Source organism: Podarcis raffonei, chromosome Z, assembly GCF_027172205.1.
Source record: "Podarcis raffonei isolate rPodRaf1 chromosome Z, rPodRaf1.pri, whole genome shotgun sequence".
In the NCBI taxonomy this organism is placed as follows: domain Eukaryota; kingdom Metazoa; phylum Chordata; class Lepidosauria; order Squamata; family Lacertidae; genus Podarcis; species Podarcis raffonei.
Genome location: NC_070621.1, coordinates 18606710 through 18632631, shown reverse-complemented (window position 1 = coordinate 18632631; position 25922 = coordinate 18606710). Strand labels below are relative to the sequence as shown.

General features: G+C 46.5%; 1 protein-coding gene across 2 annotated transcripts in view; it reads right to left on the bottom strand.

Annotated features, from left to right (window-relative positions):
• The window catches only part of OLFM1 (olfactomedin 1), a 48699-nt gene that overhangs the window by 11328 nt on the left and 11449 nt on the right, over positions 1–25922 (bottom strand). The window contains exons 1-3 of one of the 2 annotated variants that reach the window (XM_053373489.1): positions 16278–16988; positions 7994–8143; positions 1315–1470 (exon numbers count right to left, since the gene is read on the bottom strand). In XM_053373489.1, coding sequence (XP_053229464.1) covers positions 1315–1470; positions 7994–8143; positions 16278–16427 — 456 coding nt within the window. In that variant the 5' untranslated portion in view covers positions 16428–16988. Of the gene's footprint in view, positions 1–1314; positions 1471–7993; positions 8144–16277; positions 16989–25922 lie in introns of those variants that run through there. The other variant, XM_053373490.1, reaches the window with a different exon arrangement.

The window sequence follows — 25922 nt, the reverse complement described above, 5'->3', positions numbered from 1 at the left end:
TTCCCAGAGTTCCATTGAAAGAGGCATTGACTGTTAAACCACTCTGAGAGGAGACTAAGGGGGCCTTTTAACTACTCTCAGCATACCCTTAACAAACTAGAACTCCCAAAATTCTCTGCTTAAAGTGGCTTTTGTCATGCTTTCAATGTGTGGTGTGAATGGGATCCTTCTCTCATCCACACAGTGACTTTGTCAATGGTAGGGTTGTAAAGGGGAAAGGACCCTGAGGTTTAAGAGGTCCCTCTCAAAAACAAAACAAAAACCCCCTTCTAAATTCAGTTGTGGATAGGATGGGTTAAGGGGTGATAACTCCTGCAGGGTCAATAGCCAGCCTGAGCGGATGGACAATTTCCTTCCTCCTCTAAATGAATACACTGGTGTATGTGAGTGTGTGTGTGAACCTTCCAATGATTTCACATCATGACTTTTATGTAAACTGCCCCATAAGTGCACAGCCCTGCATCCTTTCTATGAGGAAAGATCATAACTCAGTGATAGAGCATCTGCGATGCAGTCCTAAAATGGTTTGGCTCTAGGCACCTCCAGGTAAAAGGAGATTAGGATTCTGGTCCTAATGGTTCTGGAAGAGGGGCTGAATTAAATAGGAACATAGGAAGTTGCTCTATACTGAGGCAGACCATTGGTCTGTCTAGCTCAGTATTGTCCACACTGACTTAGCAGTGGCTCTCCAGGGTCTTAGACAGGGGACTTTCTAAGCCATGATAGGAGATACTGCTAGGGAGCTGTCTGCATGCTCTGCCACTGAGCTACAGCCCTTCACACACAAACAAAGGTTCTAGCGCTCACAATTCTGAAGAGAGAGCTGAATAATAGGAATACAGGAAGCTGTGGGATACTGAGTCAGACCACTGGTCTCTCTAGCTCAGTATTGCCAACACTGATGGGCAGCAGCTCTCCAGGGTTTCAGGCAGGGAATCTCTTCCCAACCCTATCCAGAGATGTCAGGGATTGAACCCGAACCTTCTGCATGCAAAGCGTATGCTCTATCAGTGAGCTAGTGCCTTTCTTTTGACAAGGTTCTAGCCCTCGTGGCTGTGAATAAATGGTTGAGTCGATCGGAACATAGGAAACTGCCCTTTTCTGCCATTGGTACATCTAGCTTAGCATTACCTACACTGACTGGCAGAGGCTCTTCAGCGGTTCAGGCAGGGGAACTTCCCAGCTTTAGCTGGGGATTGAGCCTTGGACCTTCTACATGCAAACCAAACCCTCTACCTGCTGAGCTAAGACCACCCTCCCCCCCCCGCCCCAAAGGCAGCTCAGTCTCATCCCCTGGGCAAGAAGCAAGCTCACCTTGAACTGTCTGGCCAGGTGCTGCTTGTGACTCTCTTCCACTTGCTTGAACTTCGACTCCAGGCCTCTCATCTGGTTCTCCATCTTCTCAACGTACTGTAGATCCCGCTGGGTCCGCCTGTCCAACACTTCTATTGACTGGGACATGTTTTGTACCTGAGCAGAAAGGTGGGTTGGAGGGAGGCAGGTCAGGGACACACAGAAGATAAACAGAAGCAGTTAACTTGAGAAGCAGCCAGTTTCCCACCCCCGCCCCACAAGCACAGCTTCAACAGACAGGTGAATGGAGGAAAAATAGTGAATATGTTTCTACTTATGCTTGGTACTGTAATGGACAAATCCATGCTGATCAGTGGCTATCAGCTGGAAGCCATGTTCCCTCTGAATCACAGGCTTTTAAGAGAATTGGACAGATTAAATTCATGGAGGTCAAGGGTTTCAATAGCCATAATGGCCATGTTCTGCTTCCATGGTTGGAGGCAGCAATGCTTCTGAACACCAGTTGCTGGAAACTACAGGAATGGAGAAGACAATTGTGTTCAAGTTCTGCTGGGGGGCGGGGCTTCCTCTAGTGGGCATCTGGTTGGATAACAGGATACTGGACTTGGTGGGCCATTGGCCTGATCCAACAGGACATCTTTTCATAGATGCCCATTGTGATAGAAGAACCTCCATGCCCACGGAGTGTTAGCTCTACATACCAGAGAATGGGGAACATCTGACGAGTGTTTGTGTTGTTGGTGCCTACGGTGAGAATTGGCTGTTGAACTGGATGGACTGGATGGACTCCTGGTCTGAACTTATGGTGCTGTTTCATTTTATTATCCATGAAATTGGTGAGGATGCAGGCACTACCCACAGAGCTATTGCCCTTCCCCTAAAAATTAAGGAATATTCTGGTCCTCATAGTTCTGAATAAAAGGTTGAATTAAACAGAAAACTGTGTTAGTAGGTAGAGCCAGGCCACTGATCCAAGTACTTCAGTGCTGACAACACTGACTGGAAGGATTTCAGACAGGGGTCTCTCTCTCAGCCCTACCTGGAGATGCCATTGGGCCTTGAACCTGGGACCTTTTGCATGCAAAGCAGTTGCTCTACCATTGAGCTACCAACCTTCCCCTAAAAATAAAGCAAGATTCTAGTCCTCATGGTTCTGAATAAGCATGTAGGTGCTATGGCCCATCCCCAACGTTCTTATAATCAGTTAAACTCATCATCTTTGGTGCAAATGAGGACAATCATGGAGCCTCTTTTTTCATTCTTCTGTTCACTCACCTGTCTTCTGAAGCAGAGGAGGCGATTCATTACCGCCTGGGTGTGTTTGACTAAGAAGGATGTCTTCACTGTAAGGTGAATGATCACCTCTTCATTTACACCCGGCAGTCATCGATTGCTGGATACAGATAAAGCGGGAACCCCAGCGATAGAGACAGTTGCTAGGCACCATGAACTCACCTTGATATATTACAGCATCAATCACAAGAAGAGACTCAGGAAGAGGTGGGTGCCATGTAAAAAGCCATCTAATGAATGAGACCAAGGCTGGCTATGCACCATTCATTTAAAGAACCCCACCATTAAAAACAAAAACAAATAAACATGGGAACTGTGGTTTCTGAAGGGTGCTTGAAACTGGCAGCTGTGGTGGGTAAACTATAGTTCCCAAAACTAATTCTCTCTCTCTCTCTCTCTCTCTCTCTCTCTCTCTCTCTCTCTCTCTGTGTGTGTGTGTGTGTGTGTGTGTACATGCTTCTGCATGCTTTAAATGTATGGCATGTATGCAGCCTGATTTTATACACTTAGGCTGTGTACATAACACACAGTACATAACATTTCCCAGCTTTCCCTCATCCTGTATTTGTGTAGCTTCTAATTCCTGCTTAAACACAGAACCTGACATTTTTTCCATTGAAATTCCTTCTGTTAGCTTTGGTCTGGCTTGTCAATAGCTTTCTTAAATTGTGGTGCCCAGAACTGGACAGAGTATTCCAGGTGTGGTCTGACCAAGGCAGAATAGAGAGGTACTATTATTTCCCTTGGTCAGGACACTAGACTTCTTTTGATGCAGCCTGGAATAGCATTTATTTTTTTTGCTGCCGCATCACACTCTTGACTCATGTGAAGCTTGTTATCTACTAATACCCCTAGTTCCTTTTCACATGCACTACTGGCAAGCCAGGCACCCCCATCTTATATTTGTGCAGCTGGTTCTTCCTGCCTAAGCATAGAACCTGACATTTGTCCCTATCAAATGTTACTTTGTAAGATTTGACCCAGTTCTCCAATCTGTTAAAGCCATCTTGAATCCTAATTCTGACTTCTGCAGCATTGAGTACCCCTCTCAGTTTGGTGATATCTGCAAATTGGATGAGCATTCCCTCAATTTAAGTTGTTTACAAAAACATTGAGCAACAATGAGCCCAGGAATACTTTTAATGTTCTTTTAATCCAGTTCTGTATGCAGCCTTCATGCTTTGCAAACAGCAGAGGGTTACACCCCTTCATAGAAATGTCAACTTTCTATTAAAAATGTTGTGAAAAGCCACTCTAGAAGATTCTCTCTCTATGTTTGAACCAAGTGTGTGTGTGTGTGTGTGTTTAACCACCTTCATTTCCATGTGTTACAGATCTGCCTTGCTATAACAATCCACTAATAGTATGTTATACTTTCAACCTCTCCAAACATAATTAGATTTTCCTTTTCCTCTTTTTTGCAGTTCTCTCTGTGTGGGAGGCTGATGAACAAGTGTCTCTATTCTGTTCTTTAAAAGCAAAAATGGTGATGTGGAAATAGCATAAGGAAATCAACACAAGAACGTCAAAAGAGCCTGCTGGATCAGGCCAAAGTAGGCTCGTTTGGTCTAGCATCCTGTTCCCAGAGGGGTCAACCAGATGCCACAATGAGAAGCCCTCAAGCAGGGCCTGAGTGCAGTAGTATCCTCCAGTTCTTAAGCCCCAGTATCTGGTATTCAGAGGTAGACTGTTCCTGGGCATGGAGGTTCTGCTATCATAATAGGCCTCCATAGGAAGAGCCCTGCTAGGTCAGGCCAATGACCTATCTAGTCCATCATCCTGTGCTCACAGTGGCCAACCAGATTCCCACTGCTGCCTCTGACCATGGAGGCAGAGCATAGCACTTTGCGTCTAGTAGCCATCAATAGACTTCTCCTTCTCCATGCATTTGTCTAATCCTCTTTTAAAGTCATCTAGGTTGGTGGCCATCACTGCCTCCTGCGGCAATGAGTTCCATAGTTTAACTCTGCAGTGCATGAAGAAGGACTTCATTTTATCTGTCCTGAATCTTTCAACATCCAGCTTCCTTGGATGTCCACAAGTTCTATTGTCATGAGAAAGGGAGGATTCATTTTCTGTGCATGGGATCCATCACTTCTTGCAAATGGGACGGGGAGAAGGCACCATATTATCCTTCAAAATGCCTTCAGCTATGGGATCACCTCTGTCACACGCCAGTCTCCTGGGAGGATAATTTCCCCTCTGGAAGTATAGTACAAGCCCCCACTCTAAGGCTAGTCCATCTTTGATCATTCATAGTTAAGCTTGCTTTCCCTTCCCAGGGGTCAAGCTATGCTAGCACTGCTGCTTAAAACGTCTCCATGAAGTATGGTGTGACTTTTCGTAATACAAAAGTTACAAGAGTCCACCTTTCTTCACAGAGGATTTGGCTTGCTGGGTGGCTACGAACTCTAACCATTCAATGGAACCTCCATGCTCAGGAGAACTATACCTCTGAATATCATTCGGAGGCCATTGTCAGTGGAAGGACATAACCTCCCAGAAGTAAATGGCTGTCCACAGTCAGAAATGGAGTGTTCATTTAAATCAATGGTTCCCAAAGTAGGCAGTACACCCACTGTGGGGAGATGGGATTACCTGGGATGCACTAAGAGGCAAGCGGTTGGCAGGGACGTGCTGGAGGGGTAAATGACTACCAGACTTTAAAAAGCTGATATCAACAGATCAAGTTCACCAATTTTGTTGAATTAATTAAACTAAATACTTTTAATCGGATTTTGAATAGGTGTGCAATTCATGGAGTCTGCTTTGAATTTTATTGTTATTATCTTCCTTAGTGGTTCATGCAGATTGCTATTCTGAATTTTTCTTTTTTGTAGGGTATGGTAGGGGGCACAGGGGATGAGTTTATGGAAGAAAGGAGTTGGCGGCTAGAATTTTTTTGGGAACCAGCAGCTCAAGTGGACTTCAGTTTGAACCTATGCAAGGATTCAGAAGTATAGATCCAGAAATTCTGGACCAGCTAAGATTTACTTCCAGAGTTGGAGGTAAAATAGATAGATATATAGATATGGAAATATTAATCAAATCCTGGCAGATAGTCTTCCAAATGCCAGGGATAATGGTATCACCCACAAGAATCCAATTACCGTATTTTTCGCTCTATAACACGCACCCGACCATAACACGCACGTAGCTTTTAGAGGAGGAAAATCCGTAGGCATGCCACCCGTAGGCATTTCCTCCATAACACGCACAGACATTTCCCCTTACTTTCTAGGAGGAAAAAAGTGAGTGTTATGGTGCAAAAAATACGGTAATTTAAAGGGAGGGGGGCAGAAAAGATGTCATTTCATAGGAATTTATGCATGATCAGTGGAAACCATTAAGCAAAGAATCCCTAGATCCCAAGATTATATCCCTTAATAAGATTATTCTGATCTCTCTGCCCTGCAGGCTATTAAAATCAGATCACATGAGTGTTGGTGTAAAATATACATCACTACATATCACAACTCCTTTTCTTTTTGGCTAGCATTTGATGTGGGCCATGCTGTCATCTTACTTGAGCTTTTCAGGAGGAGAGAGGCAACAGCATGGTGCTCCATTTTAATTTTGCTTCCTTCCTATGGTTTTTTTTTTTTATATATATATTGGGGGGGAAATTGGGCCGACTGGCTCTTTGAAAACGTTAAAGCGTTCTATGAATGGAGAGTAATGCATGCCAATTGGCAATGTGATGATGATAGTAATACTCACCCACTCCTGTTGCTGATTTATTTGGGACGACACCCAAGGCTTTGATCTTTTCACGGTTTTAATTAACAAGAATGCATCAGAGTGCCTCAAGCTTTCAAAAATATTTTTTTCCTGCGGCTTTCAGCACCGTAACATCCAAGCATAGCGAATTAATGAAAGCAAATTAATTGATCCCTTCCACAGCCAGAGCAAAATTTGCTCTTCCCAGTAAGTTTCTCCTGCAAGTTTTTAAATGTCAGATATTCTCCCTAGGTAGATGCTCCTGGGTGCTCAGGTATTTAAAATGTGAGAACCCCATGACATGCAATTGCTATATTTGAAATTTGGCAGGGTTTGGCAGCAGACATGCGCTGGTATTTAGAGTTTGACCGTGGAAGGGTTATATCTCATAAAAGGTACCTGCAGAAGGAAGAAGGCCAAATCCTCTATAAAGATATCACAGTTCAGAACCGGAGAAGGGTGTGTGTGTGTGTGTGTGATTTTATGCATTTTTTTTGCTCAAAATTTCCTAATTACCCAGGTTTTCACCCATACAACTGGACTTGGTATTATGTGTCTGAGTTCTCAAACCAACATAATTCTATTGATTGAAAGCAAGAATTTCAAAACTGTGAACTGTGAACCTTATGCAGAGACTAAACATTTTAGCCATTTTACCAACTGCCTTTTTCTCAATCAGGTGGTTCAAATGAAATAAAATTGCAAATAACTGACATTTTATACACTGAAGGGAGAGTTGTTGGGTGACATTCAGGATGGCTCAGCTGGAAATCATCACCAGTTTTTCTGTTTCCTAATATAATAATAATAGACTTTTTTTTTAAAGGAACAAGTTCCCAACTTTCAGCCCCACCAATTAATCAACTAAAATTGAGTTGATTAACCTACCACTGAAGTTCATTAAATATTGCATTTCTGGAGTGAAGTAACGACGGGAGACACAACCTTTTAAAAATGCATGCAGGTCCCGCTATCGGAACACTAATTATCTGCAATTCAGTTACCTGAACATAAAGAATTACCCTGAAACCATGCTCCAGGCAGAGCTGATTCACATATCTGAGCAGCTGGAGTTTGCCCACTCCCTTACTTGTGTTTGCGCTGCTGGTCAACAGCAGTCAATTCCAGGCAGAAACTATGGAGAGTGGCAGGGACAGATCCCGGATGAGAAATGTTCCCACCGAAAATAAGGGAAATAATCAGCTCAAGATGTGAATGCTTGCCTAGCGAACAGGATGCATTGTGTTTGGAAAGGGGGACCTGCATGTTAAAGCAAGATTAATCTACTACTGAAGTTCATTAAAGATTATAGCAGTAGGTTGGTGGAAGGTAGAGGGACATAACCCGCTGTTGTGGTTGTTCTGTTTTTTTAAAAAAAGCAAGTTCCACCAATTAATCAACTTAAAACTTTAGATGATTAACCTATCACCAAAATTCATTAGAGGTTGTAGTTGTGGGGCAAGGCAAGCATAGGGAAACACACACATTCAAGCTGAAGTTACAAATATTCACTCCTCCCCCCCTCCCCAAAAAACAAGAGAGCAATTGGGCAATCTTTATCTCAAATCCATACTTGGTTATGCAGTAGTTAAGCTCAGCTCCATTTGCATTCCAGAGTAGCCACTAGGCCCTCCCACCCTCTGGTCTTCCTGGGACACCTGGTTACCTTTTCTAATAGCTGCCGCAGTTGCTTCGTCCTGGCGTCGCGCGAGCACATTGTCTGTTGGGGGGCCACCACTGTGCATATACACCGCCCTTCGCTGTCCTGAGCAGAACTGTAGACCTGCCAACTTTCTTCTGGGTTGGTAGGCAACACCTGGTTTGGCATAGGGGAAGGAAGCATAAGAGAACACAGAATAAGAACCTGAGAGGTGGGTCAGACCAAAAGGGGCCCATCTAGGCCAGTGTCCTGTTCTTACAGGGGCCAAATACCCCACAGAATCTAGGAACTGCCTCTGGATTTGGAGGGTCCATAGGGTCCATAGGAACATAAGAAGAGCCTGCTGGATCAGGCCAATGGGCCATCTAGCCTAGCATTCTGTTCCCACAGCAGCCCACCAGATGCTTGTGGGGAACTGGCAATGCGGGTAGATGCATGAGGGATAGCACTCCCCCCATCCTCCCCACGTACCGGAGAGACAGACAATAGGGAGCTAGATAGAAAGTAGAAAGGGGAGGACTGACAAGATAAGGAAATGGATCAAAGATTGAAAAAGGAGGGAGAAGGAGGAGGAAGAAGAGAAACAAGTTCTTATGGAAGGAACAGGGCCTTTTCAGTGGTGGTTCCCAGACTCTGAATTTCTCCCTGACCCTGGATTTCTGAAGCCATCTTTGAAAGGTCTTGTTTCCCTGTTGCCACCCTGTTGTTCCATAAGGAGCACTTGCCATACAGAAGAATGCATGTCACCATTATTACCAGTTTCTACTGTGGAGATTAAAACAACAACACCACATTTTTTCAGCCAGGTGGGGTAGGGTTCGTCCTTTTTTTATTTTATTACAGGATGGACAGCTTTAGTCCATCATGTTCTTTTTATACTTTTGGTGTTATTTTGAATTTTGTATTCTGTTTATTTCATGTTGTGAGTGACAATTAATGCAAAGGATGATAATTATATAGAGAAAGAATAAAATTCAAAGTATTACACATCCAGATGCTACAGGTAAAAATGTTTAGCAACTACAGTGTTCAGAGTACAGACATCATCTCAGTAATCTATTCAACAATCCTGTAAGGTGGGTCCAGGGGTGTAGCACAGGGATGCCAGAGGGGCCATTGCCCCGGACGCAGATTTTTGAGGTGGCGCAAAGCAGCCCCCCCCCATGCAGGCAGCCCCCACACGGCCCGGTCTGGTGCTCCTCTCCTGATGTTGGTGGAACCAATGCTCGTGGAGCAGAGCACTGGGACAGGCCATGCTGGGGGTCCCAGCATGGGGGCACCTGCTTCTTGCCAGCCAAATGCCACCTCATCTGGCCAGGCTCCCCTCTGTGTGGGTGGGCACACTGTGCTCCTGCTTGGCTCCAGGGCGGGGCAGGGTCACTCTCATGGGGTTGGCTGCGGTGCCACGGCTGGTTCCTTCCACCCTCTTTGCCCTGCCTGCCCCAGGCACTGCTTGCTCATGCAACACCACTGGGTAGGCTGGAATTCTTTATTGTCCCTGTCTTGCAGCTGATAGTGGGATGTGTGGCTTTGGGTGTGTGGGTGTCTCTCATTTAAGACCACCTAAGTGAACTCAACATCGGCTCCCTCGGCCAGTAAAGCGAGATGAGCACTGCAACCCCAGAGTTGTTCGCGACTGGACTTACCTGTCAGGGGTCCTTTACCTTTACCTTTAAGTGAACTCATGGGAGAAGTAATGTTTAGAGCCTCACAATGCTTCAAGCTGGAGAGAGGGGGCTTCTGAGGTCCCTCCTTGCCCAACACAGACCCATCAATCCCCACATCTAACATTGCCAAGAATTTAAGAACCTAAGAGGAGCTCTGCTGGATCAGACCAAAGGGGGGGCCACGTAGTCTAGCATTGTGTTCTCATAGTGCACAACGAGACAGTGGCATAGCATGGGGGAGACTAGGGGGGCCATGGCCCTGAGCATACAACCAGGCACCCCTACAGCTTCTGTTAGGATTCCTGTCCCATCCTGCTAAGGTGACAGAGCAACCCATCAGGGGCTGCCACCGCCGCCCAAGCAGGTTCTGGCAGGCCTTATCCCTGGCTCTCCGGGCTTCCGTGCCTGACAGCCAGCCTGCCTGGAAGGGGTCTCTGAGCCCTAGAGCCCAGCCTGGCCTCACCACCCTGACCCCAGCAGAGGCCAGAAACCACAGAGGCACTTGCTCTTTGCTCAGCAGACTGCGCTCCCCAGACAGTAGCGGGATAGCCCAGGCCCACAGTGAGTGGGCACAGATGGAGGGAGGTGGGAAGGGAAGATCCCAGTGCAGACTGGCCTGGCGCTCCTCTCTGAGGGCATTAGGGGGAATTTGTCCACCAAGAGCTGCATTGGCCAGCCAGGCTCCCCCTTGCGTGGGTGGGCAGGCCCCGCTTGGCTTTCGTGGCATGCTATGCTATGCTGCTGCAACCAGATGCCTCTCCCGGGAAGCCTGAAATAAGTATTTGGGTGCAAGAGCCCTGTGGTTCCCAGCAACTGGTATTCATGGACACACTGCCTCTGACAGTGGAGGTAGAAGAGCTCTGTAGCTGGTTCACACCATCTAGTCCACCTAGTCCAGCCTCCTGTTCTCACAGAGGCCACCCAGATGCCCATTATGGGAACTCCAAAAGAAGGACCCGGGCACAAGAGCCCTCTCCCTTCCCGCAGTTTCCAGCAACAGAAGTCCAGAAGCATTTACTGCTTCCAGCTGTAGAGGCAGGGCATAGCCATCATTAAAAAATCTGCCTTTTTACTGTGATGTTTTGATCTGAAGGTTGTGTGAGGACGATTCCTCTTGAATAGAGAGTAAACTGCAAAGTCCCAAGAACCAAAAAGGTGGCCCCCTCCAGCACACACTGGAACTCCTTGATGCTTGGACCCACCATGAAATCTATCTATCATCTACCTCTGACTGTGAAAGCAGTAGCCACTGATAGCCCTCTCCTCCATGAAGTTGTATCCTGCATTAGTCATACTTGGGGCAGGCCTATTAAAATCAACACTCGTGACTAACATTGGCCAATTGATATTAGTGGGTCTACTCTGAGTGAAACCTGCAGGACAACCCCCCCCCCAAGTGTCCCTATTTTCTAGGGACAGTCTTGGATTTACAGAAGCCACCTTGGTTTTTTATTTAATCCCAGAATGTCCTTCTTTTCCTTAGGACATTCCTATTTTCATCGGAGAAATGTTGGAAGGTATGGAGTTTTGTGACCCCCCAAGCCAAGGAGACAAGTAACTATACAACCTTTAGAAGATACCTGAAGGCAACCCTGCACAGGGAAGTTTTTATGTTTAATGTATTACAGTGGTACCTTGGGTTACATACGCTTCAGGTTACATACGCTTCAGGTTACATACGCTTCAGGTTACATACGCTTCAGGTTACAGACTCCACTAACCCAGAAATAGTACCTCAGGTTAAGAACTTTGCTTCAGGATGAGAACAGAAATCATGCAGCAGCAGCGCCGTGGCAGCAGGAGGCCCCATTAGCTAAAGTGGTGCTTCAGCTTAAGAACAGTTTCAGGTTAAGAACGGATCTCCAGAATGAATTAAGTTCTTAACCCGAGGTACCACTGTATTATTATTATTATTATTATTATTATTATTATTATTATTATTATATGTTGGAAGCCACCCAGAGTGGCTGGGGCAACCCAGTCATATGTCCGGGGTACTACTACTACTACTACTAATGGAATAGGACACCCCTATTTCATCAGAGAAATGTAGGAGGGTATGAACCTGGTTGTTTAGAACCCAATGCTCAGATAAACTGGGCAACTTCCACCTTTCCATTTGCAACCATGCACATTACTGTTTACTGTGATTCTTTTAGAATGGACAGAGAAACATCTTGTCCAAATTTTCCAGGTACTTGGAGTTCCAGAGAACGGCTCTAGGGACTATTTTTGTAGCTCTGTAAATAATTAACCACTTTAAAAGCATCTTTATGGTCAGTCTGTTTCACCAAAGTTGGCGGGGTGGGGGGTGGGGAAGGAGAAGGAGGAGAAGGGGGAAAAAATCCTACAAATGAAAATAGTCCCTTCCACATTTAATCTGTATGTTTCAGACAAGGAGACAGAGGACTAAGACCCCGGATTCTGCATTCCCTTACCCGAAGAGCTGCTGCCAGCCAGAGTTGACTCCAGCTTGGTGCCTTCCAGAAGTTGTTGGACTACATTGAGGTTTTATACAACCAAGCAGTATATACATTTTATGAAATAAATAAACTAAAGTTCCCACCAGCCCCGACAGCCAGCCTGGTTGATGGTCAGGGATCACTGGATCTTATAATTGTGGAGTTGGAAGAGACCCCAAAGGCTCATCTAGGCCAACCCCCTGCAATGCAGGAATCATAGCAAAACCATCCCTGACCCAGCTTCTGGGACACTGGGATGTCTTCTGCTTTCACACACTGTCTCCCCTTCCCACATCAACACACCCCTTCCATCCCCACCACAACATTATCCTGCCTCAATAACAACACACACACCCTTTTGGCACTGATTCCAAAGAGTTACATTCTCTCAAACTCCCCTTTGTCTTTCTCATCTTAATAGAGCCAGCATGGCATAGTGGTTAGAGGGTTGGACTAACACCTGGGAGACCAGGGTTCAAGCCCCCTGCTCAGTCAGGAAACTCTTACACCAGTCACTTACTCTCAGCCCAACTTACTTCACAGGGTTGTTGTGAGGATAAAATAGGCAGGAGAACTATATACCTTGATAATAATAATAATAATAATAATAATGTACTTTTCAAATCCAGGGGCTCACATATGCAAGAGCTCTGGTCCTTTTGCAAATTACCCAAACCACACCTTGAAAAGATATCAGACCCTTCTCCAGCCACATCAGACTTCTGCTTTCTAAAATAACCTAAATTCAGGAAACTGGCTAACAAAACGACACCTTAAATCATAGCCATAATGAGCACAACCGAGCGATTTCTTCGTGGGGTGGGGGGTGGGATTTCATCTGAAGAGTTTGGAGGGAACAGTCTAAAAAGAGTTTGGGTGGCATATTCTTCCCTCTCCTCTTCCTGACCCTGAATAGATCATTAATCTTCCCTGCTCAGCTGAGACATCCACTGTAAAAATGGCACATCAGCCTCAGCAACAGGGAATATTCCCAAAAGCATATTGGTTTCATAGAATCGTAGAACTGTAGAATTGGAAGGGTAATCCAGCCCAACCCTCTGCAATGCAGGAATCACAACTAAATAATGCCTGACAGGTGGCCATCCAACCTCTGCTTGAAAATCTCCAGTAAAGAAGTCCACCACCTTCCAAGGAAGTCTGTTCAACAGTCGAATGGACCTTACTATTGGAAAGTTCTTCCTAATGTCTAGTTGGAATCTCCCTTCTTCTCACTTGAATTCATTGATTTGGGTTCTGCCCTCTGGAGCAATAGAAAGCAAGCTTGCTCCATCGTTCATGTGACAAGCATTCAGATGTTTGAAACTGGCTATCATATCCCCTCTCCTTCTCCTCTTTTCCAGTCTAAACATCCCAAACTCCCTCAACCATTGTTCATAAGGCTTGGTTTCCAGACCTTTTATCAATTTGGCCGCCCTTTTCTGCACACGCTACAGCTTGCTTCTTTCAATTTCATTTGCTCTAATCCCTTAAAGAGCCTGTGTTTTAATAGCAAATACAGGACATGGTCTTGTTGGTTGTTGTTGTTTTTACTCCCTCCACACACACAAAGATTTACAGCTGCTTTATAAATCTTGCGTTTCATCCCCTATACACACAGTAATTGACCTAGTCAGCAATCATTTCTGAGCAACACACACACACACACACACACACACACACACAGACACACACCCCATATTGCAATGAACAGCGTGATTTGCAGCAGAAATCTGAGCATCTGTTTGCTCAGAAGGACGTCTCACTGTTTTCGATGGGGCTTAATCCAGAGTCAACTGCACCCTGCCATCTTAATTCCTGGACAAAAACTACCTCCCGTTTGGAAGATGAAAAAATAAAATGAATTGCTGCATAAATCAAGGCTGCTCCTTCCTATATCCTCCATGCCTCTTTTTTGGGTGTGTGGGGTGGGGTGGGTGTGGGTGTGTGGGAAGGGAAGGGAATGGTGGTCATGGAGGAGGAGACAGGTGGGAACTGGTGGGCCCCATCACACTTCTCCACCTGTACACCGTTTTCTTGCACAACACCATAAGGTGGCTATAAAAAAACCACCACAATTTTGACAATGCACAGGGCAAGAAATTGATAAACAGGAAGGAGGAGAATGAACATGGTCAGCCACAGTTCACTGGGCTTACAATTAGGGAGACGGATTATGGGGGGGGGGTTCATGCTCTCAGCCACAAAGTGCTCTCCCCCCCCACCAGCAAAGCACATCACAGACTCCAAACCCGCTGCATTAAGTCCACTTGTTAGACCAACACTAAGAGGATTCCCCTTAGAGTGGGTATTTCCATGCTCCCCACCAATCACAGTCACCACTCAATCCATCTTTCCACACACCAATTTTATCTTTATATGGGACATATAAGCATGCACATGACTGGGACCCTGATGCAAGCTCTCTTTGTTTGAGGCTCGCTTGCTGTCCTGCTCCACAGTACATTTCCAAATCTCACCCCAGAACCTGCTCACACATGAAGGTGAACAAGCCATTTCTTGAAAGAAGTGTGAATGAAACTCTGCATGCAATAGGGTTGGGTCAGCATTGTACATGACTGAATACATGCCATGCATTTAAAGCATAGTCCTTCCTTGGATGATCCTGGGAACTGTAGTTTGTGAAGGGTGCTGAAAATGGTCACCCTGTGGGGGATAAAACTACAGTTCCTGTGATTCTGTTTTTTAAGGGGGGATTTCTGCATTGTTTGACATGTGGAAGCATATTCAGGTGTTCCAAGACCTCACCTGATGTTTCAGTCCTAGGATGGTATGCAAACCATCCCTTCATTTAGAAAGTGCTGCACCAGGTCATATGTGTGGACAGATGCAAAAATTGGGTACCACATTCTCCTCCCTCTGACTCTGATGGATGGGATGGAGAGGAGAGGGCAGAGCCCCCCTCCCCCGCAAAACACTGCTTGCTTTTTCTTTTTTTCTTTTTTAAAGAGGATCCTCAGCCACTTCCCAATCTTAAGACACCCAAGGACTGGATGAGGAGGAAAGAGAGCTGAAGTCTTTGAAAGCCAAAATGTCTAACTGCAGGCAGGACTGCTGGTAGTCAGGGGCATTGCTAAGGACTCAAAGCAGTGAGGCCTGCAATGGCAAGCCTTTGTATAAAATTTGCACCTGATAATCTACAGAGGGGGGATTTAGGTGGTGGGAGGCGACTAAATGGTGTGTGTGTGAGTTTGTGTGTGTGAAACCATCCACCCTATAAGCAAAGTTAGTATTTTAAGACAACTTTGCTTATAGGGTGGATGATTTCACACACACACACACACACACACACACACACACAATTTTAAGTTAGAAAGAGAGGAAGGGAGTGACACAAGATATATGCCCCTCTCCAAGCCACCTGCTAAAAAGACTCTGATGGATTGGATGCAATATGTCTGTCTGTCTGTGTGCCTGTCTCTGTGTATGTAACCTTCCCTATTGGGTAGATGCTTGCCAAGTTGACCACAGGTGGCAGAAGGTGATCTACACACTTCCAGCCAGCCAGCACCCACCCTGCCCTCCTAAAGGTGTGTCTCCTAGGAGGAGAGAGTTTGGAGGCTCCCAGTTCTGCAAGAACCCACCCATTTGGGGAAAGGCCATCATAGCTTAGTGACAGCGCTTGCTTAGCATGCAAAAGTTCCCATGTTTGACCCTGCAACGGCCTCTTCAGACAGGACTGGGAATGTCCCTGCCAGAAACCTGGGACAACCTCTTCTAGTTAGTTCAGGCAGGACTGGGCTAGAGGGACCAAGGGTCTGACTAGCTCTTAAGGTTAATCAGCAGAAGAACATCTACTTTGCATGCAGAAGGTCCCAGGTTCAATCCCCTGCTTGAAACCTTGGAAAGCGACTGCTGCCAGTCTGGGTGCTGCTGAGCTAGATGGCCCAAGGGTCTGATAAGGCAGCTTCCTACATTCACCAGGAGCAGCTATTTCTTAATGGGTAGAGCATTTGCTTTGCATGCAGAAGGTCCCAGATTCAATTGCAAAGGTCCTCTGCCTGAAACCCTGGAGAAAGCCACAGCTGCCCGTCAGTGTGGACACTACTGAGCCCGATGGACTAAGGGTCCATGTTCCTCTGCTGCTCCTTCCTCCCCGCCCTCTCCCAAGCCCATCCTCTGTCAAAGAAAGGGGCAACTCACCCCAGTGCTCCTGTCCAAGGTGCCCCCGGAGGCTGCAGTCAGCTTGGTGGTGTTGAGCCCTACCAGGGACGGCAAGGTCTGGGACATCCAGTTGGTAATCATGGCCATGGTGCTGAGGACCACGCCGATCTTCAGCAAAGGCACCGACATCGCGTCGTCGGGGGGCGCCTCCACCTCCTTCCTCCTCTTCTGACTCGCCCCTTCCTCGCCTCGACGGGCAGCCCGGCCGCCGCCGCCTTCATTCTGAGCCTGGCTCCATGCTTCGCGCCAGGCTGGGCTCCGCCGCCCACCAGCCACCCAAACCAGCCGGCCAACCCTGCCACATCCCGCTCGCCCTGGCGCCTGGCAACCTGGTCCCTACCCGGTGGCTACTACAACCACCTCTTAGCTCCCTCTAGGCTTCCTGGGCGCTCCTCACCCGCTCCTGGGCGTCGCACCAGGCTGATGGTTCAGTCAGGAAGCTCTGCAAAAAAGCAGGAGATTGAAGAGACGGAGACGCAAGGGGCGGAGGCTAGCGGTTCTGCTTCTGTTCGCCTTTGCAAACCTGGACGGCGCCCGCTCTGCAAAAGCATCCCCTGTTCCTGCGCCTCTTGCGCTGGCTCTGCCTGGGCGAGCGGGGCGGGGATGTAACGGGTGGCGGAGAGAGAGGGTAGGAGGAGCCGCCGTGCCCAGCAAGCGCAGGCTGGTGTTAAAGCATCCTTCTACTCTGCCGTCCTCCAGAGCCCACCTTCTTCTCCCTCCCTCCCTCCTCTTCCCGCCCGGCCTTTTCTGACGCCCGCTGACGCCCCCTGGCGGCATCCAGCAGCAAAGAAAGGAGGGGACCGCAAAGGACCTCTCTTGGTAAGGCGCCGAGAAGAAATCCTGCCTAGGAACTGTCTCAGATCAAACGGGAAGGGAAAGGGGAGAAAGAAAAATCCAGCAGCGATCCAACTTCCTTGCATCAGGAGGCAGCAATGCTTCTGAATGCCAGTTGCTGGAAAGCACAGGAGTGCATTGTTGTTGCACACAGGTCCTGCTTGTGGGGTACCTGGTTGGCCACTGTAAGAACAGGATGCTGGACTGGATGGGCCATTGGCCTTTAATAGCAGGGCCTTTCTTATGGAAGTCTATTGTGATAGCAGAACTTCCATGCTCAGGGACATTCCACCTCTGAATACCACTTCCTAAGAGATGCAGGTGAGGGGAGTTGCTGTAGCACTTAGGTCATTCCCATAATGGGCATCTGGTTGGCCACTGGGAGAATAGGATGCTGGAGCAGATGCGCCACTGACCTTATCCAGCAGGGCCTTTCTTATGGAAGTCTCTTGGGTTAGCAGAACCTCCATGCCCAGGGACAGTCTACCCCTAAATACCAGATGATGGGGGGAAACAACTGCGGAGTTTCTGTTACACTAAGATCCTGCTTGTGGGCTCCTTTCCATTGGGGCATCTGGTTGGCCACTGTCTGGAAAGGATGCTGGGCTAGATGGACCCTTTTTGGCCTAATCCAGCTGCAGGGCTCTTCATATGTTCTGCTCCCAGCATTGGAGGCAGGATGCCTCTGAATACCAGTTGCTGGGAATCACAGGTGGGGAGAACTGCTGTTGTGCTCACGTTTGTCTTGTAGTGGGCATTCCATTGGGGCATCAGCTTTGCCACTATGGGAACAGCCTGGTGGATTAGATGGGCTTCTGTGCTGATCCTGCAGCCAGACATCCCCACTGCTGGAGACAGTATACCTTGGGGGGTCGTCTCTAGCTCAGTTGGTTAGAGCATGGTGCTGATAATACCAAGGTCACAGGTTTGATCCCTGTATGGGACAGTTGCTTATCCCTGCGTTGCAGGGGGGTGGACTAGAGGATCCTCAGGGCCCCTTCCAACTCTGTGATTCTATGCTTCTACTTGCTGGGAACCACAGGTAGGGAGAATGTCTGTTGCACTCAGGGGCTGGCCTGATCCAGGTGCAGGATTCTTCTGATGTTCACGTCCCTCCCTGCAACTATCATTCCACCCTCAGCAACTTTAAAGTCTCCTGTTCCTTAAATTCAAAAATCCATAATTGGACCAAGAAATGAGCCCAACCAAAATGTCGCCAAAGATCATGCAAGCATCTTAATTTCTCCAAACGGCTATAAACATTTGATTCAGCCCAAGGGCCACTTCCCCTCATGATTGACCCTTCCTGCAAGTCATGGGTGGTGCCAGAGGAAAAAAGTGCCTTTGTACAGTTGGTGACACACCCCAGTCATGCAAAAGTGCACATAAGGGATGGGAGAGGATTCTGCCAAAGTCAGATTCCAAAACAGACTGACACGATTCAATCTGGTCTAATCATGAGCTGTATTGGATCATGAGTTCTCTTCAGGATCTGCAATCCTGCTGTTCTTTTTACATAGGAAGTTGCATTATACCGAGTCAGACACAAAGCTCTAGTATGTAGCTCAGTATTGTCAACACTGACTGGCAGTAACTCTTTCCTGGGTTTCAGTTGTGGAGAATTCCCGGCACTACCTGGAGATGTGACCAGAGGACTGAATCTGGGACTTTCTACATGCAAACCAAGCACTCTGCTATTGAACTGTACCCTGTCTCATAAAAAGAAAGTAAGATTCTAGTCCTCATAGTTCTGAGTAAAGAGCCGAATCAAATAGCACCATGGGAAGCTGCCTTCTGCTGGGTCAGACCAATGGTCCACTTGCTCAGTATTGTCAACACTGACTGGCAGCATTGTCTCTCCAGAGTCTCAGGCAGGGGTCTGTCTGGAGATGCTACTGGGGACTGAACCTGTGGCCTTCTGCATGCAAAGAAGATGCTTTGCCACTGAGTTATGTTCCTCAAACAAGGTGGTCTAGGAGTTACAGCACCGGCTGGTATTTTCCTTACACACACACACACACACACACACACACACTACAGCTACCTGATGAGGCACCCACTGACTCTTTTGATGCATTCTTAGGTTGGAGTTGATGACCCTTTGGGTCCCTCCTAACTCTATGATTCTGTGAAATGAAGCTTCCCCATTGAATTAATCATTAAAGATCAGAAGCCCCAAATGTCACTTTAGAGTGTCCCTCAATGCCAATACCAAACTCTTTCTCTACTCCCCAGATACCTGAAGAAAAGGCTGCAATCCTACACCCGTTTCCCTATGTAAGTCTCCATGAACTCTGTAGGGGCTAATATTTGCTGAAGTACGTGCAATATTTTGCTGCGAAGGGAGAAAGCATGGAATAATAATTCATTTCCTTTCTTTCCAGGGGCCTGCTCAAGAAGACAAAACAAAAACAGTATCCTCCCCTCAAAACCCAGATGTTCAGAGTTTCTGTCCTCTTTGCAGACAAAGGACCGTAAAGGAGGGGTGACACACATCTGTCACCAGAGATGTTGAGGAATTGCTGGGCTCTGGTGCCACCTTCTAGAGTAGACTGGAATTGCAGTCTCCCCCCAAGGAGGTGCCGCAGTTAGAAGGGGTGAATTAAATAGGAACAAAGGAAGTTGCCTTATGCCAATTCAGAACTTTGGTCCACCTAGCTCAGGGTTGTCTACACTGACTGGGAGTGGCTGTCCAGGGTTTCAGGCAGGGAATCACTCCCAGCCCTACCTGGCGATGTCAGTGGGGATTGAACGTGGGACCTTCTGCATGCAAAAGGGGTTCTCTGCCACTTAGTTATGGTTCTCCCTCAAAACTAAGATCCCAGTCCTTATGATTCTAAATAAACAAGCTGTTCCCAGACTCTGGAACGCCCTCCCTGGAGAAGCCAGGCTGGCTCCCTTTATTGCTGGTTTTTTTGCCGGTAGGCAAAGACCTTCTTGTTCCAACAGGCTTTAGGGAACTGACTGCTTTTAATGAGGTGGATGGTGCTGTGCTGTTTTTATTGGGACAGTCTGTATTTTTAAAAATATATCATATCTCTGTATATGTCTCTCCATATTTGTTTAGCTATAGCTATCTCTCTTTCTCTGTGTATATAGCTATAGATTTAATTTCATTAATGCTTAATTGATTTTTAATGATTCCCCCCATGTTTTTAGCTGTTCTTATTTTAGCTGTAAGCCACCTTGAGTGCCTGTCTGGAGAAAAAGATGGAGTATAAATAAATATAATTGTATAGGCAATATATATATATATATATATATATATATATATATACATATATATATATATATATATATACATATATATACGCTGCCTTGTTTTGAGTTGGCCCGTCGGTCCATCTCTTTCAGTACTGCCAACACTGACTGGCAGCATCTCTCCAGGGTTTCATACAGGGGACATTTCCCGCTCCACCTGGAGATGCCACTGGGGGATTGAACCCAGGACCGTTTGCATGCAAAGCAGATGCTCTACCATTGAGCTACAGTTCTTACCTGAAAAAGGGCTATATTCATAATTCTGAATAAAGGAATGAAGAGTTATTTACAATATATAATTTTTTTTTAGCATTTTTGTTTTTAGCTTGTTATGCTTTTATTGTATTGTTATGTCTTAGTTTTACCATTGTAAACTGTTTTGATATATATTATTTTTGTGATATAGTGGTATATAAATATTTTATGATTAAATGTGTAAATAAATCATCATAGGCAATTGCCTTCTACTGCCCTGGATCCACATAGCTCAGGATTTCTTGCACTGCCTGACAGGGACTCTTCAAGTTTCAGGCAAGGAATCTCTCCCAGTCTTACCTGGAGAGGCAGTTGAGGATTGAACCTGGGGTGTTCTGCTCCACCACTGAGCTACAGCACCTCCCTTTTGGGTTCTTGATGCCCATTGATTTCCCTTTAATAAAGCCTTTGCATAAACATCATGGTTATGCATTCTCTCTGGACAGGCTCCCATGTCAATTCTTTGTCAAAAAAGTGGTGCCCACACCTTGGGTGCAGAGCTCAAGGACTAATCTGACCAGCACCAAATATGAATGAAACTATGGCCTCTCTTGATCTGCACACGATGCTTGTGTTAATAGAGCCTTAAGATTGCATTAGCTTTAGTAACTGCTGCATCACACGAATGGCTTATGCTCAACTTGTCTTTAGATGCTTATATTAATACTTCTGCAGAACCAAATTTCCCCTTCTTGTATCTCTGTGTGTGATTTGCATGTGTACAGGGCTTTGATTTTGAGTTGATTTATTGCATATTGCAATACACGTAAAAAAAGGAAGTCTCAAAAGTTCTTTACAATATATATATGATAAAACATAACAAAACACAATGCAATAAAAATCGTATCATGAACACACAAGCCTGAATTAAATAACTGTAACAATAATATACTATGATTGACAGACATGGCATTGTTGGTGGTGACACCACTGGGGTGCTAACCAGCTGGCTTTAACCCCTGTCAGGGCCTTTTCAGTGCAAATTCCTCATTTGTGGCATGGCTTCCCTGGTGAGGTGTGCCTGTCTTCAACATTACTGACTTTCAGGAGGAATTTTTAAATGTTTTTCTTTACCCAGGTATTTGATGGCTGAGAAAGACTTTTCTCTGCAGCCCTAAAACAATTGCCTGAGAGAATGAATTCTATGATCATCTAGTCCAACCCTCTCAATTGCAGGAATCACAGCTAAAGCATCCCTGACAAAAGGCCATCCAATCTCTGGTTAACACCCCCCCAGTGAAGGAGAGTCCACCACCTCCTGAGGGAGTTCATTCCACTGTCAAATGGCTCTCACCCCCAGAAAGCTACAGTCATACCTCAGGTTACAGACGCTTCAGGTTGCGTTTTTCAGGTTGCGAATCGCCAAAACCCAGAAGTACCGGAATGGGTTACTTCCGGGTTTTGGTGGTCGTGCATGTGCAGAAGTGCTAAATCGTGATTTGTGCCTGTGCAGAAGCGCCGAATCGCAACCCATGCATGTGCAGACGCACCACTGCGGGTTGTGGATGCTGCGGGTTGCAAACGTGCATCCCGCACAGATCACGTTCACAACCCAAGCGTCCACTGTATTCCTAAGTTTTAGTCAGAATCCCCTTTCTTCACATTTGAATCCATTGGTTTGGGGTCCTACCCTCAAGTACTGGTGAAAACAAGCTTGTTCCGTCTTCCATGGGATGGACCTCCATATATTTGAAGATTGCCCTCACGGCTCCTCTCAGTTTCCTGTTCTTCAGGCTAAATATACCCAGCTTCCTTAACCATTCCTTCTAAGGCTTGGTTTCTGGACCCTTCATCATCTTGGTCACCTTCCTCTGCACATGTTCCAACTTGTCAATATCCTTCTTAAACTTATGTGCCCAGAGATGGACACAGGACTCCAGGTGGCGCCTGACCAAGGCAGAATACAGCAGTCTTATTCTGCCCCTTGATTTGGAGACTTCTGTTGATGCAGCCTAGTATTGCATGAGTTCATGTGAATTGTCCCTCCCCTTCCCTTCTTGTCAATAAATATTTCTGCTCCTCTTAAATTGCAATTGGTAACCCCAAAAGAAACTGGAGATTATTCCATGCAACTTTAGGCTCTGTTTCCAACCTGCCTCCCACCCAACCACCTGCCACACCGAGGACTGGCAGAGGGACATCAAGACGTGTTTTGATGTTTTTGAAATCCTTAAAGCCCATCTAGTGATGCTCCTCTTCCCACTTGGCAGATGTCTCTGCTTTGCGCGGAGGATGTTTCCTTTCTCAGAGCAGCTGGTCCTTACATCAGCAATGGAACAAGCCACATATGGCAGAAGCATGTAGGCTGAGCAGTGAAGGCCCCAGAATAAAGCAGAGCTGACGGGGAAAGTCTTCATTTCATTTTGAGTACATGAAAAAATGACAATTAATTTTAAATGGGAACAGGTGGCTCTCTATCAAGATTTTAAAATTAAATTAGGAGGTGCCTACTTTGGTCTGGCTTTGCAAATATCGATGGGGCATGACCATCCTGCTTTCCCAAAGGTCCACACACAAAATCCATTCTTCCTATTCCCTTTCTTTTTGACAATACGTCCCCTCCTCTCCCCAGCAAACTCAGCAAAAGAGAGGAAAAAACTCCCTACAATAAGTTTTCAGTACCTCCCTTAACATAAGAACACAAGAAGAGTCTGCTGGATCAGGCCAGTGGCCCATCTAGTCCAGCATCCTGTTCTCACAGTGGCCAACCGGATGTCCCCAATTAGAAGCCCAAAAGCAGGACCTGAGCACAGCAGTACTCTCGCCTTCTGCAGTTTCTAGCCACTGGCATTCAGAAGCATTGCTGCCTCCAACTGTGGAGGAAGAACATAATTGTCAGGCCTCTCCTCCGTGAATTTGTCTAAACCTCTTTTAAAGCCATCTAGCCCTCCCTAGTCCCTGTTCACTTTGAGAACCATTGCTTTAGTTGATTGGAATAAGCCCTCCCTAGGCAATGCCTAAGCAGCTGAGGGTTTCGTGAGATCTTTAGCAACATTCCAGCTGATCAGGCTTTGTGCTGTTTAAGAGCAAAATGAGAAACTTGGATCAGTTGGAAAGTTGCTAAAGATGTGAATTGCAAGACAAATTGCAAAATAGTCATTCAGTTGGACTGGGGTGGGAGAGTAAGCTTTAAGAATATAAGACGAGGCTGCTGGACTGGGCCCGTCTACTCCAGCAACTTGTTCTCACGGTGACTGAACAGTTGCCTGTGGGAAACCAGCTAACAGGATTTGAGCACAATAACAGAACATCCCTCCTGTTATTTCCAGCAACTGGTATTCAGGCGCATTGCTGCCTCCAGCTGTGGATACAGAGCATAGCCACTGTGGCTAGTAGCTACTGGGAGCTTTCTACTAAAACTCCATGAATTTGTCCAATTTTCTTTTAAAGCCATCCAAGTTGGTGGCCATCTCTGCATTCTGCAGAAAAAGCAATTTCCATGGTTTAACGATGCACTGTGTGAAGCAGTCCTTTCTTTTATCTGCTCCCTTCCTTTCCTTTCTATTCTTTCTCTTGAAGTTTTGGTTATTGACTGACTCTTCCCCTAAAAGAACGTGGGGTTTCATCACCCCAAGATCACTAGAGACTGAAGGGGCTTCCTGCGTCATCCTCTGGCAGCGTCTTCATGCAAGCAAAGCTTGGACTGATCCATGAGATGACACCAGCTCAGGTGTCTGCCTCATAAATCAAATCTGATGGCATCTGACCAAATAACATTTGCTTAATTTGTACTGTTGGGTTTAAATTATTCAGGAACTGGACTCCATGTTTTAAGTAGGGTATTGACCACACTGGAGCATGTCCCGAGAGGAAGGGGACAAAGATATTGTGTGGCCTTGAAATCAGGGCCAGCGAGGAAAAGGTGGATGGGGTCAGCTTATACTTGTAGCCAGAAGAAGAGACAGGGAAGAGATGATTAGATAGCTTTATTTATTTATTTACAGTATTTAAATTTATATTTAATAAAAGGAGCCCAGGGTGGCAATCAGGAAGCGATAAGACAATAAAAGCATGCTAAAAAGAATTCCAGTACACATGCAGACTGTGAAAGATCTCCACTTAAAAGGCTCTTCAAAAGGTCTTCAGTGGTTGCCGAAAAGACAGCAGAGATAGAGCATATCTAACACCCAAGGGCAGGGCATTCCAAAGGCAGGCAGCACAACACTAAAGGCCTGATTCCTATATTGTGCATAAGGGACATCCTGGGGTGATGCAGGGGCAGAGCTTCATGCTCCAGTCCCAGGAGGTGGAGCGTGCCGCCTGTAGGGACGTGACGCGTGTTCCGGAGGTGTGGTGTGCTGCCCGTAGCAGCGTGGTGCCCAGCGCGGGTGGGGGTGCAGCCACAATGGCACCCTGCTGGGATCGCACTGCCAGGGGCAGTGCACTCCCCCCGCACGCCCCTTCCTCTGCCAGTGTGGTGATGGCATCTACAGGAGGCCTTCACTTGCAGAGTGCAGTGCTCGATTGGTGTATCCAGGTCCTAAACTGAAGCAGTGCCTTTAACTTAGCTCAGTTGCTGTTTGGCAGCAAATTTCCATTTTTGCTAGCGGATTGTGTCCCAGATATCATGCCTGCCTGCCTCTCGCCCTGCTATGTTATAAATTATAATGATGGCCCAAATCTTGCCTTGCCTGTTAAGGCACCTCTGCCCTTGATTCCTCCTCACACCTGTTTGTTATCAGCATGATGAGAGGAGGATACCTGTGGAAACAGAGGAAGAATCAAATGGCAACCCTCCAGTCCATCACTTGAGGTAGCTGCCTCATCTCATGAGCCAATTCATGTCACATTTCACCAACTTCAGCTTCCACCAATAAAGAGAGAGAGAGAGGTCATTTTCAGCCTCAGGTTATATTTATTACTGGTCTTATCTGTCCTCATAATCAGGATTAGTGTCCTTGTGCAAAGTGATGCCAAACTAATTGCCATTGAACTGAATTGGACAGGTGAAGAGCGTAAGAGGCATTGACCAGTGGAGGGGTGTGTGTGTGTCTGTGTGGAGAGGGCCCAAGGTTAGCTTATGAACAAGAAGCCATCCATTTCATTTGCTTGGCTGTGGATTCACACTTTGGCACCATTTGGAGAGGATCCAGAATGTCGGGGTTCATAGTTCATGCTAAGTACAAACCCCGTGTTTGATATACCAATTGCTCAGCTTGTGGAGCACTGCAAAACACGGGGTTTTTTGCTGCAAAATGCTGCAGGAAAAAAATCCTTGGTGCCAGTTTGGAGAGGATCCCAAATTTGGGGGGCTCGAAGTTAATTTTCCTGATC